Genomic DNA, 13,188 nt, shown 5'->3' with positions numbered 1-13,188 from the left:
TATTTGTATTGATCTTGGAACTGTGGAATACTACCATCTTTCTGTGTCACATGCATGTCTTAATGATTTGCATATAGGGTAAGATACATTTTTATACAGGTCCTGGAATATTGTATAATTTACATGCAGAACCGTTGCACTGTGAGCTGTGAAAGGTATAGTGCCAATATCGTGAAGTATTCAGAATGATATAGTCCTTCACTCCTCTCTAGTATTTTTATGTGTCTATTTACCTGGGATTGTTATCATCGTGTCAGATTTTTTTAAAAACATTCTCAATGACAAAATAAAGGTTACTGGAGATACTTTGCTGCATTCATTTCTTCTCGAAAAGAAGGCGTCACTTACACGTACACTGTATGTTTTACCCATTTGAATGGTCGGTGATTGATATCCAATGTTATCAAGATATTGTCGTTTGTACAGTTGTATAGCGATGATATACTTTCGGTCATATATTCTTTTGATATTGAGATACATAGTTTGGATATTTATGGATTTCTATATTTATAATACATTTTCTTAACCCCCCAGATGTCAGTGGTGCAATGCCTAATGCCTACAGCCCAGTGTACGTGGAAGCAGCTTGGTATGCGTGGTGGGAGAAAGAAGGGTTTTTCAAGCCTGAATATGGAGTGAGTGTAGATGGACTCTTGCCTGACAGCCGTTGCATTCATACAGACGATGATGGGCACCTTCTTCTTGCCCTTCTGAGTCCTTTTGGCCCTGACAGATAATGTTTTGCTATGTGATTCAATCGTGTCTCTTAGACAAACTGATGATATGTTAGGGATTCTTTTATTTGTTTGTTTGTGTTAAAGAACATGGGAGAGGACAGATGTGATTGTGGCTGTGACTTCGCCATGTGCCCAGCAGAATGACATGGACTCATGGGATTGAAGGAAGGTGTGCCTAGCAGAACAACATGAATGCATGCAATGCGCGTAAAGTACATTGTATAACTCGTGCCTTGCATCAGTAGTTGCATGTGATCGTGTTGTTCTGCCGGGCACACCTTCCTTGAATTACATACATTTGTGTCGTTCTGCCAGGCACATGACAACTTCTTTTGTGAAGAATGTAATTTCGATATAAATATACATGTTTTCTTCTGTTATTGTAAAACCAAGAGATAAAAAGGAGATTGGAAATCTTCATTTTAGAGTATTTTATGTCAATTGTAATTAATTTCGACATAAATAGTGACGACCGTTTCATCAGAATTTTTTGCTGGAAGTGTAGTAAAGAATGTTTTCAATGATTGTTTGTCATTCATGCAAGTGTATAATAACAGGCACTTGATGATGACTAGTTTATATATACATTGGATGAGTTTGGGAAGACTTTTCTTTGGTTTCTGAAGTGATGCTCTTGTAGAGAATGTCCTGAGCTCCTGAAAGTAAAGACACTGCACGTTTCATGTTGCATTTTTCTGCCCTCTGAGGTAGATATTATAGCTACTTCATTCTCTTTCTTCTTTATTCTCCCTTTCATTATTTGAAATTTTTGAAGTTAACTCCCCTCAATTTCATTACGTGAAATTGCGAAGTATAGATTAATAGAGGAATTATTGCAATTAATCAGATGTGCCATCAAATTATGGTTTGCAGGGACGGGATCTCTCCAATCTGAAGCAGGAAGACCTGTTCATGATCTGCATCCCGCCACCAAACGTGACGGGCTCCCTACATCTCGGCCACGCCCTGACCAATGCTGTGGAGGATGCCCTCACAAGATGGTGAGTGAATGCTGTGCGCATGATTTTTGTTCCATCCACCTAGACTTCATTTTGAAAATATTCATGAATAGACTGTGTACAGAAGGAGTTTTTATAGGACTTATTTGGAAAATGTTTGAATACAGTGTACAACATCACAGAAAATTAGAAATCTCAACATCCTGGTATTTCATTGACAGTATCCAAGAGGAGAGGCAGAGTCAAAAGAGTTGGCTGGGGTTGGAGATGAGTGTGGTTACATGTCTATATTGTGCTCTGACTGAGCATATGTGACCCTACATCACAAAACCAACAAAAATTTGCCAGACATGGATAATTAGTTGAGAGCAGATGCTGAAAGAGCAGACTTTACGCTTTAAAATGATGTATAAATCAATTCAAATGAACTCTCCTAACCTATCCTAATACTGGAAAAAAAGCACACACTCTGGAAAGTGTGAACTGAGAAAAGAGGCTCTGAAGTACAGGGTCTATTGAAGTGCTTAATCTTTACCAAGCTGTGCTGGCTGTGCGATGAATGGAATGAAAAAAGGATGTTAACCACTGGAGCAACAACAATGAAGGGATTATTAGATTAAGCTGAAATTAAAGATACTCTACTAACACATTCTGTAAATGATTAATGCCAACTTTCAATGTTGTTGTATTGTGCCCCTAAGGTAGCACAGCTGTACAACCATGTACACTGATGAAACTAATGAAATTAATTTTGAGAATGGCAATTTACAGGTTATTGTGTTGAACAATAAGAAATATGAACCAAGAGTATATAATTCTTTAATTAATATTAATGGGAAACTGATGTAATGAACCAAAATTTTCATGGAGAATATCTGTGAGAAGGAACAAAATGAAGCAAGTGACAACTATCGCATATCAGCTGATGATGCAGTACTACTTATGTTTGGTGTCTACAGAATCGTATTTTGTATAATCGTATATAAATTGTATATATAATCGTATAAAGGTTCAGACTTTGCGAATGTTTGGTTCATCAGTCTGCCATCTTTTCTTTGCAGTGGACATTAAGAGAAATTGCTACAAGAATTTCACCAAACTTTAATAATTATATGAGATTAGAGATCAAATGCAAAAAAGCAGTGATTTCTTTATGTAATTTTTTTCTTGTAATTTTGTCGACTTCATTGATGTTAACCCGTTGAGGACGAGTCCAGAGTATACTCTGGCTGATGTCTATGGGAAATGCTTGTTGTAGCAAAATCAAACTGTCCTCAACGGGTTAAGATTTCATGAGTGCGGTGAAATTAACAATGACCTTCCTGTACAAATTTTAATATTCACTGGGGCACTGTTGTTATAGACTTGTTGTGGAGTTGACAAAAATGGGATGAAAAATGCTGATCAGATGATAGAATTCAAGATCACTTGATCTTTGGTAGGAGTGAAGAGATATCTCTTATTCTCAGCGCACCCTTTCCCTCAATCCATCCATTCATCTTTGTATGTGACTTGCTTACCACAGGAATCGCATGAAGGGCAAAGTGTGTCTATGGAACCCTGGTTGCGATCACGCCGGCATCGCCACGCAGGTCGTGGTGGAGAAGAAGCTGTGGAGGGAGAAGAAGCTGAGTCGCCATGACATCGGGAGGGACAAGTTTGTGAAGGAGGTGTGGAAGTGGAAGAATGAGTGAGTTTGTGTCCATCTTACTTATTACCTCCGCCAAGGGAGGAGGTTATGTTTTCGTTACCGTTGGTTTGTTTGTTCGTTAGTTAGTTAGTTAGTTTGTCCGTGTGCAAAATAACTCAAAAAGTAGAGAACGGATTTGGATGAAACTTGCAGGAAAGGTTAAGAATGAGACAAGTAACACATGAACAACTTTTGGCAGTGATCCGATAATTTGGGGGGAATTTATGAAGGATTTTTGATATTTTGGCGGTAGGGTCAATGAACTTGGGAGTTCAGGCTGCACATATTTGAGGTTTGCATTCGCACACTAAAGTGCGTGCTCTAGTTTCTGCTAGGGCGAGGCGCGCCGTGCAGCTGAGGGTTTATGACAAAACAAAGGCTTGTATATTGGAAATCGGGCGACTTTCAGCACACAATGCTATAAGTACGTATGGGTGGAAATCACTGATATCTCTATGGAAGAACAAGATCAGTGGTGAAAATGAGCTGCATGCTTGGCGGAGGTCTGCGCTCTCAGAGTGTTTTTCTAGTTTATATATTTTTTTATATTCCTTCAACATGTCTATCTCTCTGCACTTGTGCAGTATGCATGACTGTACCCTTCCCCAACTCGGTGAATGGTAACTTAACTCATTATCCCTGTATTTGGATGTATTCTATAATATGTATCTCGGAAGCTATCATCCTCAAGCATCTGCTTATGATAATAGTCTCGTGCTATTCCACTGCACTGAATTAGATTTGCGTATTTTGTCTCTTGAACCTCAGGTACCAGAATCTTAAGTTTATACATGCATGAAATGACACCTGCTCATCTTCATTTTGTGTTGTCATGAACCAATGCTGTACTTTTAAGTCAAACACACTCTATCCTGACATCATTTTTTATCATATCCACTGTTAGCTTAAAAAATGTCTTAATAATTCTATTCAGTGGACTTTGTGATATTATTCATGTATGAAAAAAGAATGCAGGAATCAAATCAAATCAAAATCTAAGGATCTATTTGGTCAACTCTGTCATGATGTTAGGTGGTTGAGTCCTCCCAGAGGAAGCTGTAAGCTTGGCTTCTTTTCTGTTTTTTTTTTTAAGTTTTATAGAAGTTATATATCATTTTGATTTGATAATTTGGCAATTGACCTCATTCATATGGAGACTTCTTGAAATAACAGATTCTTTCAAAATAATAAATTTGTGAAATGTCAGCAATTTTTATTAAAGTAAAAATGTAGTGTAGGTATGTACACTAGGAACTAAATGGACAGTTACTGTAGTATCGAAGTAGAGAAAGCAAGAAAAATGGTCTGTTTAGAATTAAAAGTCAGAAAAGTCAAAGGAGGTACAACTCTTGCCCGGCAGGAAGGGAGGGCGGATTTACGACCAGCTGCGCACCATGGGCTCGTCACTGGACTGGGACCGGGCGTGTTTCACCATGGACCCTAAGCTGTATCGTGCTGTCCAGGAGTGCTTCGTCCGTTTTCACCAGGATGGCACAATCTATCGCAGCAACCGCCTCATCAACTGGTCCTGCACCCTCAAGTCGGCCATCTCCGACATTGAAGTATGGTGATCGGTCACTGGTGCTTTAAGCTGTTCCTGTCAATGTTCATGTTTCATTTGTTTTGTAAGGTTGTCAGGTACTGCAAATTTGTCCTACAGGCTTGTAATACTGTTGTCTCAGCCTGTGCAAATTGCTGTTAGAACCAAAGGGATGTTGGCAGTGGGTAGAGATGTTAGATTCTATTGTGTCGTAGGGTGACTGTAAAATTTGAACACTGTCGTTTCTGTTGCTGATCGTAGTCACCAAGAGGTGAAGTCATTACATCTCTCAAGTAATGCAAATACAAAATAATATGATGTGTTTGCTATGTAGGCTGTGTAATATAAAACCTTGTAATGGATACTTCCTCACTCCCTTTTATACCATTGTTCAGTAGTGCAATTACACCTGTATGTATATACTTGGGTATCTACTGCTAACTTGAATTTTTTTTTTTTCAGGCAATGTGGAATGAATTGGTCGCCACTTTGTGAGAAATCATGAATTTTCCAAGTGAAACTGACTATAGTGCTTTGGGAGTTAGAACTGTTGCCTGCAATATAGGAAGGGACATCAGATTTACAACTAGCTGCACTCCTTGTGGTTCCTTGAGGCAGTGAAGGAGCTATACCTATTAATACCTACTTTGTAGTAGGCAAGCAAGACTGCTGTGACACTGTATTATAATAAGTTCTTTGTGAAATCTATTCTCAAGAAGCTAGTCTCTCTACCAGAAAACTTTGTTCATCTTACCCCATTACCTCCAAGAACCTGGGAGGTCTTTTGCAAAGTTAAAGGGGATTTCAGAATATCGTAGGAAACGGTAATTGCACAAAAAAGGTGACCTTTACAGAATTGTGTGTCCTTGAAATGAAAACTTTTTGTCATATTTATTTTTCTGTCCAATTAGGTAGAGAAGAGAGAGCTAACTGGAAGAACATACCTGGCTGTGCCAGGATACGAGCAGAAGGTTGAGTTTGGAGTGCTGGTAGAGTTTGCCTACAAAGTAGAGAACTCTGGTAGGTCTGAGGAGTTTTTCGGTGATTCAAGGATTTCAAATATGGTGACATCCAATAAGTGACGACATTGTCGTTTAAGTGCTTCAATGCAGCGATTGAATGAAGAATACAGTTCAATTCAATAATTTGACTAAAACCGTACATACTGAGAGCTTGTTGGCTATGAATTGTAAAAACTCTTTATAACAATGATTCAAAAGACATCACTGTAATCTCCAATATATTCATATGCTGTAAAACCAGAAGTTTTAGCACTCGTGAAACTTTCGTGAATATCTCGAGGAGCCAACCGTCACAAAACTAAGATGCATGTGCAAGGTTTTGTCTACACAGTGCATTGACTGCCAATGACAATATACAAAAGTTTCATGAAGTGAAAAAGGCCGTCAGCTCTCATTTGCGAAATGCTGCAAATGTTTCCGGTTTTAGGGTATTTGCATGCGTTTACTGTATTTTCATTGTGCGCATTGGATTTATGGCCTTTTTGCAATTCTACGTCAGTCTTTAGAGGTACATTGTCCTCAATATGTGATGCTCTTAATGATGATAATGTTGATGACATTGATGATAATGATAACCACAGTAATGATTAGAGAGAAAAAATGATTAATTTCACAAAGTGGAAAATGAACCTGACTCTTGTCCCAGCTATCATTTAACAGCTGTCTGGGACAATATGTCTGCAACTATGACTTCAAAAGTGAATCTGAATTAATGTGAAAACTTGACTGTTTGCCTACAGATGACGAACTTGTGGTTGCCACGACGCGTATCGAGACCATGCTGGGTGACACAGCTGTCTGTGTCCACCCCGAGGACGAGCGTTACAAGCACCTCCACGGCAAACGTGTGGTTCACCCATTCAGAAACTGCAGCCTGCCGATCCTCTGTGACGACTTTGTTGATATGGGGTTTGGAACTGGTAAGTCACCATTTCTCGTATGCAGCTGTGTGATCTTGCCAGGAACATTGGTTGTATATGGCAAGCCAAATGTCCCATAAATAAAAAAAAACAACAACAACTTGGTATCAAAAGTTAAGTGGTTGATGAACCAGATATTTCATTTATGGAACATTTAGCTTGCCATAGTCATATAACTTGCTGGCATCTTGGATTGTATGTCTTTGCATATCTCTGTGTGGGGGTACACCACGTAGATGGAGTTTTAGTGCAACACCATGTGGTATAGTCCTTGAAAGGATTGTGGGCATGAATGAAGATAACTATGTGGAAAGTTGAGAATAATGTTGCTATTTTTTTCGCTGAGAAAATAAATTAAATTCCAGGTGGAATATAATTTGTTGGGGATGGGGTGGAGAGTGACAAAAGAGGATAGATGAGTGGGAAGTTCAGAAGTATGAAGTATTATTCTTTTGAAGAGAAGTCTGTTCTGAACTCAGTTAATGTAGTGAAAGGGGGGAAGGGGAGGATGGGAGAGAGAGGATACTGTAAAACCCTCATTTTTCAAACTGATCTGTGCAATCTTTTTCAAAGATGTCAGAATACAATTGAGCAGAAGTAGAGTGAAGAAATACCGTTGCCACTGGAGTTTGGATGGAATCTTGGATGACAGATTTTCCCAATTCTGTCTGTCTGTCAGTTCATGTTTTCATTTCTTTTATTTGTCGTCATTCTTTCTCTTTCTTCCTATTTATTTTCTTTGATCTTTTCTTCCTTTCTATTGTCCTTTTCTCTTTCTTTTCTCTCTCTCTGGCTTTCTGTCACTCTCTGTAGGTGCTGTGAAGATCACCCCAGCCCATGACCACACTGACTACCAGGTTGGCAAGCGACACAACCTGGAGTTTCTCACTGTCATCACCGATGAGGGGAACATCTCAGGAGTTGGCGGCCAGTTCAAGGTGTGTCTCCGAGTGTTGAGTCACAGCCAAAACTGAAATACATGGGATACAAACTACTTGCAAGTGGTTGAATTTGTGACTGTGGAGTGCATTATAAAGAGGAGACCTTTATGCACGCACATTGTATTTGTGTGAAGGTCAGAGTTAATAATTTCAAATGTTGTTAGAGTCCAGTGTAGCACATGACTGGGAATATTATTTTGTGAAAATAAGAACTTTTCAAATAAATATGATGTTATAAATCAGTGCAAGAATACAGCTGTGCACTTTGTGCCTTGTTCCAGGGCTGGGAGAGTCCCTTGGGATTTATGGAGAAGTCATATATTTTCAGCAGTGTGATAAAAAATTATGCGGTAAACTAAATTTCTTCCTTCTAGCCGGTTGTCACAGTGTTCAGGTTGAGATCACCAAGATATATGGAGATATCAGTAGCAGATCTACCAAAAAAAGAAGAAGAAGAAGAAGAAAAAAACTATTCTGGGATCAAATGTTCAGATAAATGTCTGTTCAGATTATGCTCAATACAGACCTTGTATTTGTTGTAACACACAAACAATTAATATTCTGTGATTTAAGTCATTCATATGTCACCAAATTCTAAGAAGTGGCATTGCCATTTTGGTGCCAATGTTCACTTTCTAACCCTCATGAGTGAGTGACCCTTCCTAGGCATCTTCCAGATGAAAAGTTACTTGATGGTTCATGCTGTTCTCCCCATTGTGAAACTTCCAGGGCATGAAGAGGTTCAACGCCCGGAGAGCTGTTCTTGATTCCCTGAAGGAGAAGGACCTCTACAGGGGAACTAAGCCCAACCCCATGGTGGTACCAATTTGCAGGTAAGAGTGCAGTTTTAGTGATCAGTTGAACACCGCTGGACAAACTGGGATCTGATTAAAATCAGGCATGGAAATTCCCAATGGATCTTTAGTGGATTACGGAATTCCGGGACATAAAAGAGAGAGAGAAAAAAAAGATACAATTTCAGGATAAAATTTCCACAGGGAAGATATAGTTGCTGACATTAAACTTAATAAAGTCTTGATGTCCTGTTCACAGCAAGCTGCTGCAGAGCTTCTTTCCATCACTGGTGGATGAAAAAAGTTATGTGAAGATGATGTGTTGTCAAAGCCTGTTCTGCATTCAGAGACTCCAACTCTCCCGTTTTCGACGGGAGATCTCCCGCCGAAAACCCATTTTTGCAAAATCTCCCGTTCTCCCGCTTATGATTTAATTTCTCCCGCCCTGGCTCTGTATCTCCGGTTGGAAAGGATTTCTTACTTATTGCTATCGTATGTTGAAAAAATAAGCCTTAGATAGCACTAGAGAGCATCTAGAACCTGGGAATTTCGCGCTTCACACACATCAACTTGGAATCTCCCGTTTGCTAGGGGTTTCAGGCGGTAGAATCTCCAGATCAGAAGGTGCTTTGGGTTGGAGTCTCTGTGCATTATATGGGTGAGTTATGTGTTTGAGCGTATGAAAAGAAACATTGCCTTTAAATTTTGAATTCCCTTTCCACTTAGATTGTTTCTGCAAATTTTCCTCTGTCCTTGTTATGATGATCATCATTTTATTTCCCATTATGTGCCTTGTGTACATGTAAATGCGTGAACGCTGCTTCACATATTTTGTGTAGTCCCACGTGTTCCACTATATGCAGGTCTCACCATTGTTGTATCTCATCGTTTCCTCTTTTTTTTTTCATCTCATCAATTACCCCCAGCCGCTCCAAGGACATAGTAGAGCCGCTCCTAAAGTCTCAGTGGTTTGTTGACTGTCGGGACATGGCAAGGCAGGCCGTGGAGGTCGTGGAAAATGGGTCGCTGAAGATAGTACCAGAGATGCACAAGAAGACATGGTATGCCTGGCTCAACAATATCAGGTGAGTGAGTGTGAACTCTGAAACTAATATAGATATCAAATGGATACTTTATACTTTGTTTTATTGCAACTGATTAAGAAATTGCCCAACATTGGTGAAAAAAGAAAAATCAGCAAATTGAAAATAAATAAAAAAAAAAAAAAAATAAATAAATCTTCCCAAAAATTTCATCAGTTTGTTTTTACTTGTCTTTCTCCCATTTTAACATTTTTTTTTTCAATAGCAAGTGCTGTATAATTATGTGCAATGTATATGCATTTTTTTTTTTTTTTTTTGCAGGGGTTTCACATATTAAGTAAGTCAGCAGATGAAGAGTTTGTTTGCAAAAACCGATAAGTCCATTTTTGAAGATTTTGAAGTACGGCCTCTGTTATAAAGTACAAAATAATACCCTTTAAATGGTATATTGGTCACTACATATAAAGGTATATTTTTGAAGTTATGGTCAAAAGAAGCAAAAATTTTCTTATTATTCTCTTTATTTTTCTTGACCTTTAATCGCAAATACAGTTGTATCTCCATTTGGCAAATATGGACTTATCGGTTTTTGCAAACAAACTCTTCAGATACTTTTGAAATGAGAAATTGTCATAATATTGTCACCCAAGGGTGAATGGGGGGGGGGGGGGGGAGGGTTTGACCCAATGGTGACTGGTCATGACAAGCAAAAAATAAAATCTTCACATATATTTTTGTTGCCACTTGTCTCTCAGAATCAGCTGACAGGCAAAATTAAAACAAAAAAACAAACAAAAAAGGCCTTCTCATCTTTTGCTGGCACTTCTCTCCCCAAGTCTGCTGCCAAGCAAAAAAATAGATAAATAAATATTAAAAAAAAAGAAGAAAAAAAGAAAAGAAAAAACCTAAATCCACCCCCCACTCAAAGTAAACCCCAAAAGGAGCCCCTTCCATTCACATATTCAGTGGACTCCCATTAAAATGAAGTCCTTGGGGCCAGCAGTTTTCTTTTGTCATTTTGAAATTTTGTTATAAACGTAAACATGAAAAAATATAGAGAGAATGTTTCGGCCTGAATTTTTCTTTCATTGAACCGGAATTTCTTTATACCCTTGTTCGTTATAATGGGAGTGCACTTTAACCCGTTTAGGACGGTTTGATTTTGCTACAACACGCATTTCCCATAGACACCTGCCCGAGTATACTCGGGACTCGTCCTCAACGGGTTAATGAGGTTTGAGTCCCAGCCCAGCAGTAGTGCTCATTGGCAAGGCATTTTATCCTTGTCACCAAGTCTTTTGGAGGAGACTTTGGTTCCGTGTGAACGAGAGTCATACCCTAGCCATGGAAAAGAACCCTCCTCACTTCTCTTGTAATGAGCAGATACAAGATATCCAGGTGAGATAGTCAAACGCAAACACACTCACACCAAAGAAGAAAAACAATTTGGCTAATATCTGCAATATTCTTCAGATGTCAAGGAGGTAGATTACCCTAAAGCAGAAAAAGAAAAAGAAATTAAGAAATCGACCTTTTCCAGTGTATGAAAAATTATTATGCCCCCATGACTTTCATGATTCCAGAGACTGGTGTATATCCCGTCAGCTGTGGTGGGGACATCGTATCCCAGCATACTTTGTGACCGTCAACGATCCCAGTGTTCCAGAAGGAAATGTGAGTATGAACCTGATTTCTTTCAATTTCTGTGCAGTATATCGGACAAAAAAAAAATACAATGGAGTTTCTGCCGTGATAACTTTCAAAATGATTGCACAATCTGAATGCTACTCAAGGAATAAAACTATATTTATGTCTTACCTACATCTTGCAAAAAACCCCATTCAATTTGGTTCTGTGGTCACAGGGAAATGTGGATTGTTATGAAGCATGTCACTTGTCCGTTTCTTCCAAGTTTGTTGTCTTTTATTTTGTAATCCCAGGACACTGACAACCACTACTGGGTATCAGCTCTGACTGAAGAGGTGGCTAAGCGCAAGGCAGCGGAACGATTCAAGGTGACAGAGGACAAGATCTCACTGAAACAGGGTGAGTGATTTCAAGGTCAACAGCTTTGGAACTACTGACGGACTGCATCAATATCATCAGACCTCAATGGCCTTGTTAGTGTCTGTGCAACATTATGCAGTCTGGTATCCATTACTAGGGAGACCATCAGTCGAAATTAGAGCCTATTATATAACACCTAAAGAGATCCTTGTCATTTGATTGGTTGTTTGACGTTGATCATTCGGCCCATTTCACTATGACGTCATCACCAGTGCAATTGTGGTTCCATTTACCGTGCAATTTTGGATCCGTAAGATTTGCTCCATTGCACGCTCGCTGAGAGCCAGACACACCTATAGATACGCGCAGCGCTTGCGTTTAGCAATGTGTGTGTGTGTGTGACAGCACGCTAGCGTAAAGCGCTCAGTGAGCACTCTCGCGATCTCATATTCTCTCGTGTTTCTTTATTGAAAGATATCGAATGACAAAGGATCTATTTTAGGTGTTATATAAAACAAATAATAAATGTTTTTCATTCGTGCAATGGATCAATGGATCTTGGAATAACGATGACCCATTTTACCCAGCTATACCGTATACTACATTTGTCAGTCTGGCCTCTGAAGGGAAAAATGAAATTTCAACCGACCGACCGACCGACCGTTTTGATGCTTCAGCACCCATAGCTATATTTTAGGGTTTCAGTTTCATCACTTTCAGACTTGGAGTTTTGTAACAAATGCATGTAAGAGGAATAATCGGTACATAGTATTTTACACTTCTTTGAACTTCAAACTCTAAAGCGAGATGCAACTGCTTAATTATGAAGTTGCCTTTGCGTACAAGGAGACAAAGCTCTGCTTGTTTAATGAAAATGAAATTCATTAAAAAGTGGCAAACTAAAAAGAAGAAGAAGCTGTGTTTATGGAAAATTGGAAATTGGAGTGAGCTCATGCTACAAGTAAATACTGTAGCATGCACAATGTGAGCAATTCTGAACTGAACAAGAGTGGGTTTGTTCATAATTGGATTGCTAAATCGACCAAGAGTCGTGCAAGTTGCTGGATGTATTATTGTAATGTATATGTATTTTGCCAAAATGCCCTCTTCAATTCATGTAGCATATCTATATCCCCTAAATTTCTGTTTGTGAAGGGATACAGTAGTATATTATATTATATTTTTCATGCAAACTCATAATGTCTACAAGTTTTCTGTAGAAAATCTTGGTCGCATCGCACTAAAGGGGTATTGCATGGAACGTGCACTCATTGTTCAAATTTTCAAAATAAATTGTCTTGCGATTGATTGCGAATTTGCAGTTAAATGCCAGTTGTGTTTGATCTGTCTGTTGCAAAATATATTGCATGTTATTGCAACTCAACTTTCTTGCCACACCCCCAAGACTCTAATCCATTAATGCTTTTTTATTCCCTGTTTAGATGAGGATGTCTTGGACACATGGTTCTCCTCAGGCATATTCCCCTTTTCCATATTTGGATGGCCGGATGAGGTGGGTTTAGCAAGAATATCAT

At 38.9% G+C, this 13,188-nt stretch overlaps 1 protein-coding gene across 1 annotated transcript in view; it reads left to right on the top strand.

The window, feature by feature from the left end:
• Window positions 1-13,188, top strand: part of LOC139707999 (valine--tRNA ligase-like) — a 29,251-nt gene that overhangs the window by 1,815 nt on the left and 14,248 nt on the right. Inside the window, exons 4-15 of the mRNA XM_071619993.1 lie at window positions 535-635; window positions 1,611-1,738; window positions 3,222-3,386; window positions 4,747-4,948; window positions 5,838-5,946; window positions 6,689-6,868; window positions 7,682-7,806; window positions 8,539-8,642; window positions 9,530-9,688; window positions 11,230-11,320; window positions 11,587-11,692; window positions 13,096-13,166. Of these exons, the coding sequence (XP_071476094.1) occupies window positions 535-635; window positions 1,611-1,738; window positions 3,222-3,386; window positions 4,747-4,948; window positions 5,838-5,946; window positions 6,689-6,868; window positions 7,682-7,806; window positions 8,539-8,642; window positions 9,530-9,688; window positions 11,230-11,320; window positions 11,587-11,692; window positions 13,096-13,166 (1,541 nt within the window). The remainder of the gene's footprint in view (window positions 1-534; window positions 636-1,610; window positions 1,739-3,221; window positions 3,387-4,746; window positions 4,949-5,837; window positions 5,947-6,688; window positions 6,869-7,681; window positions 7,807-8,538; window positions 8,643-9,529; window positions 9,689-11,229; window positions 11,321-11,586; window positions 11,693-13,095; window positions 13,167-13,188) is intronic.

The sequence above is a fragment of the Diadema antillarum genome, unplaced genomic scaffold (assembly GCF_040938485.1).
Source record: "Diadema antillarum isolate AM-2024a unplaced genomic scaffold, OU_Dant_1.0 seq00001293_RagTag, whole genome shotgun sequence".
Classification (NCBI taxonomy): Eukaryota; Metazoa; Echinodermata; class Echinoidea; order Diadematoida; family Diadematidae; genus Diadema; species Diadema antillarum.
This window is presented reverse-complemented; position numbering and strand designations above follow the sequence as displayed.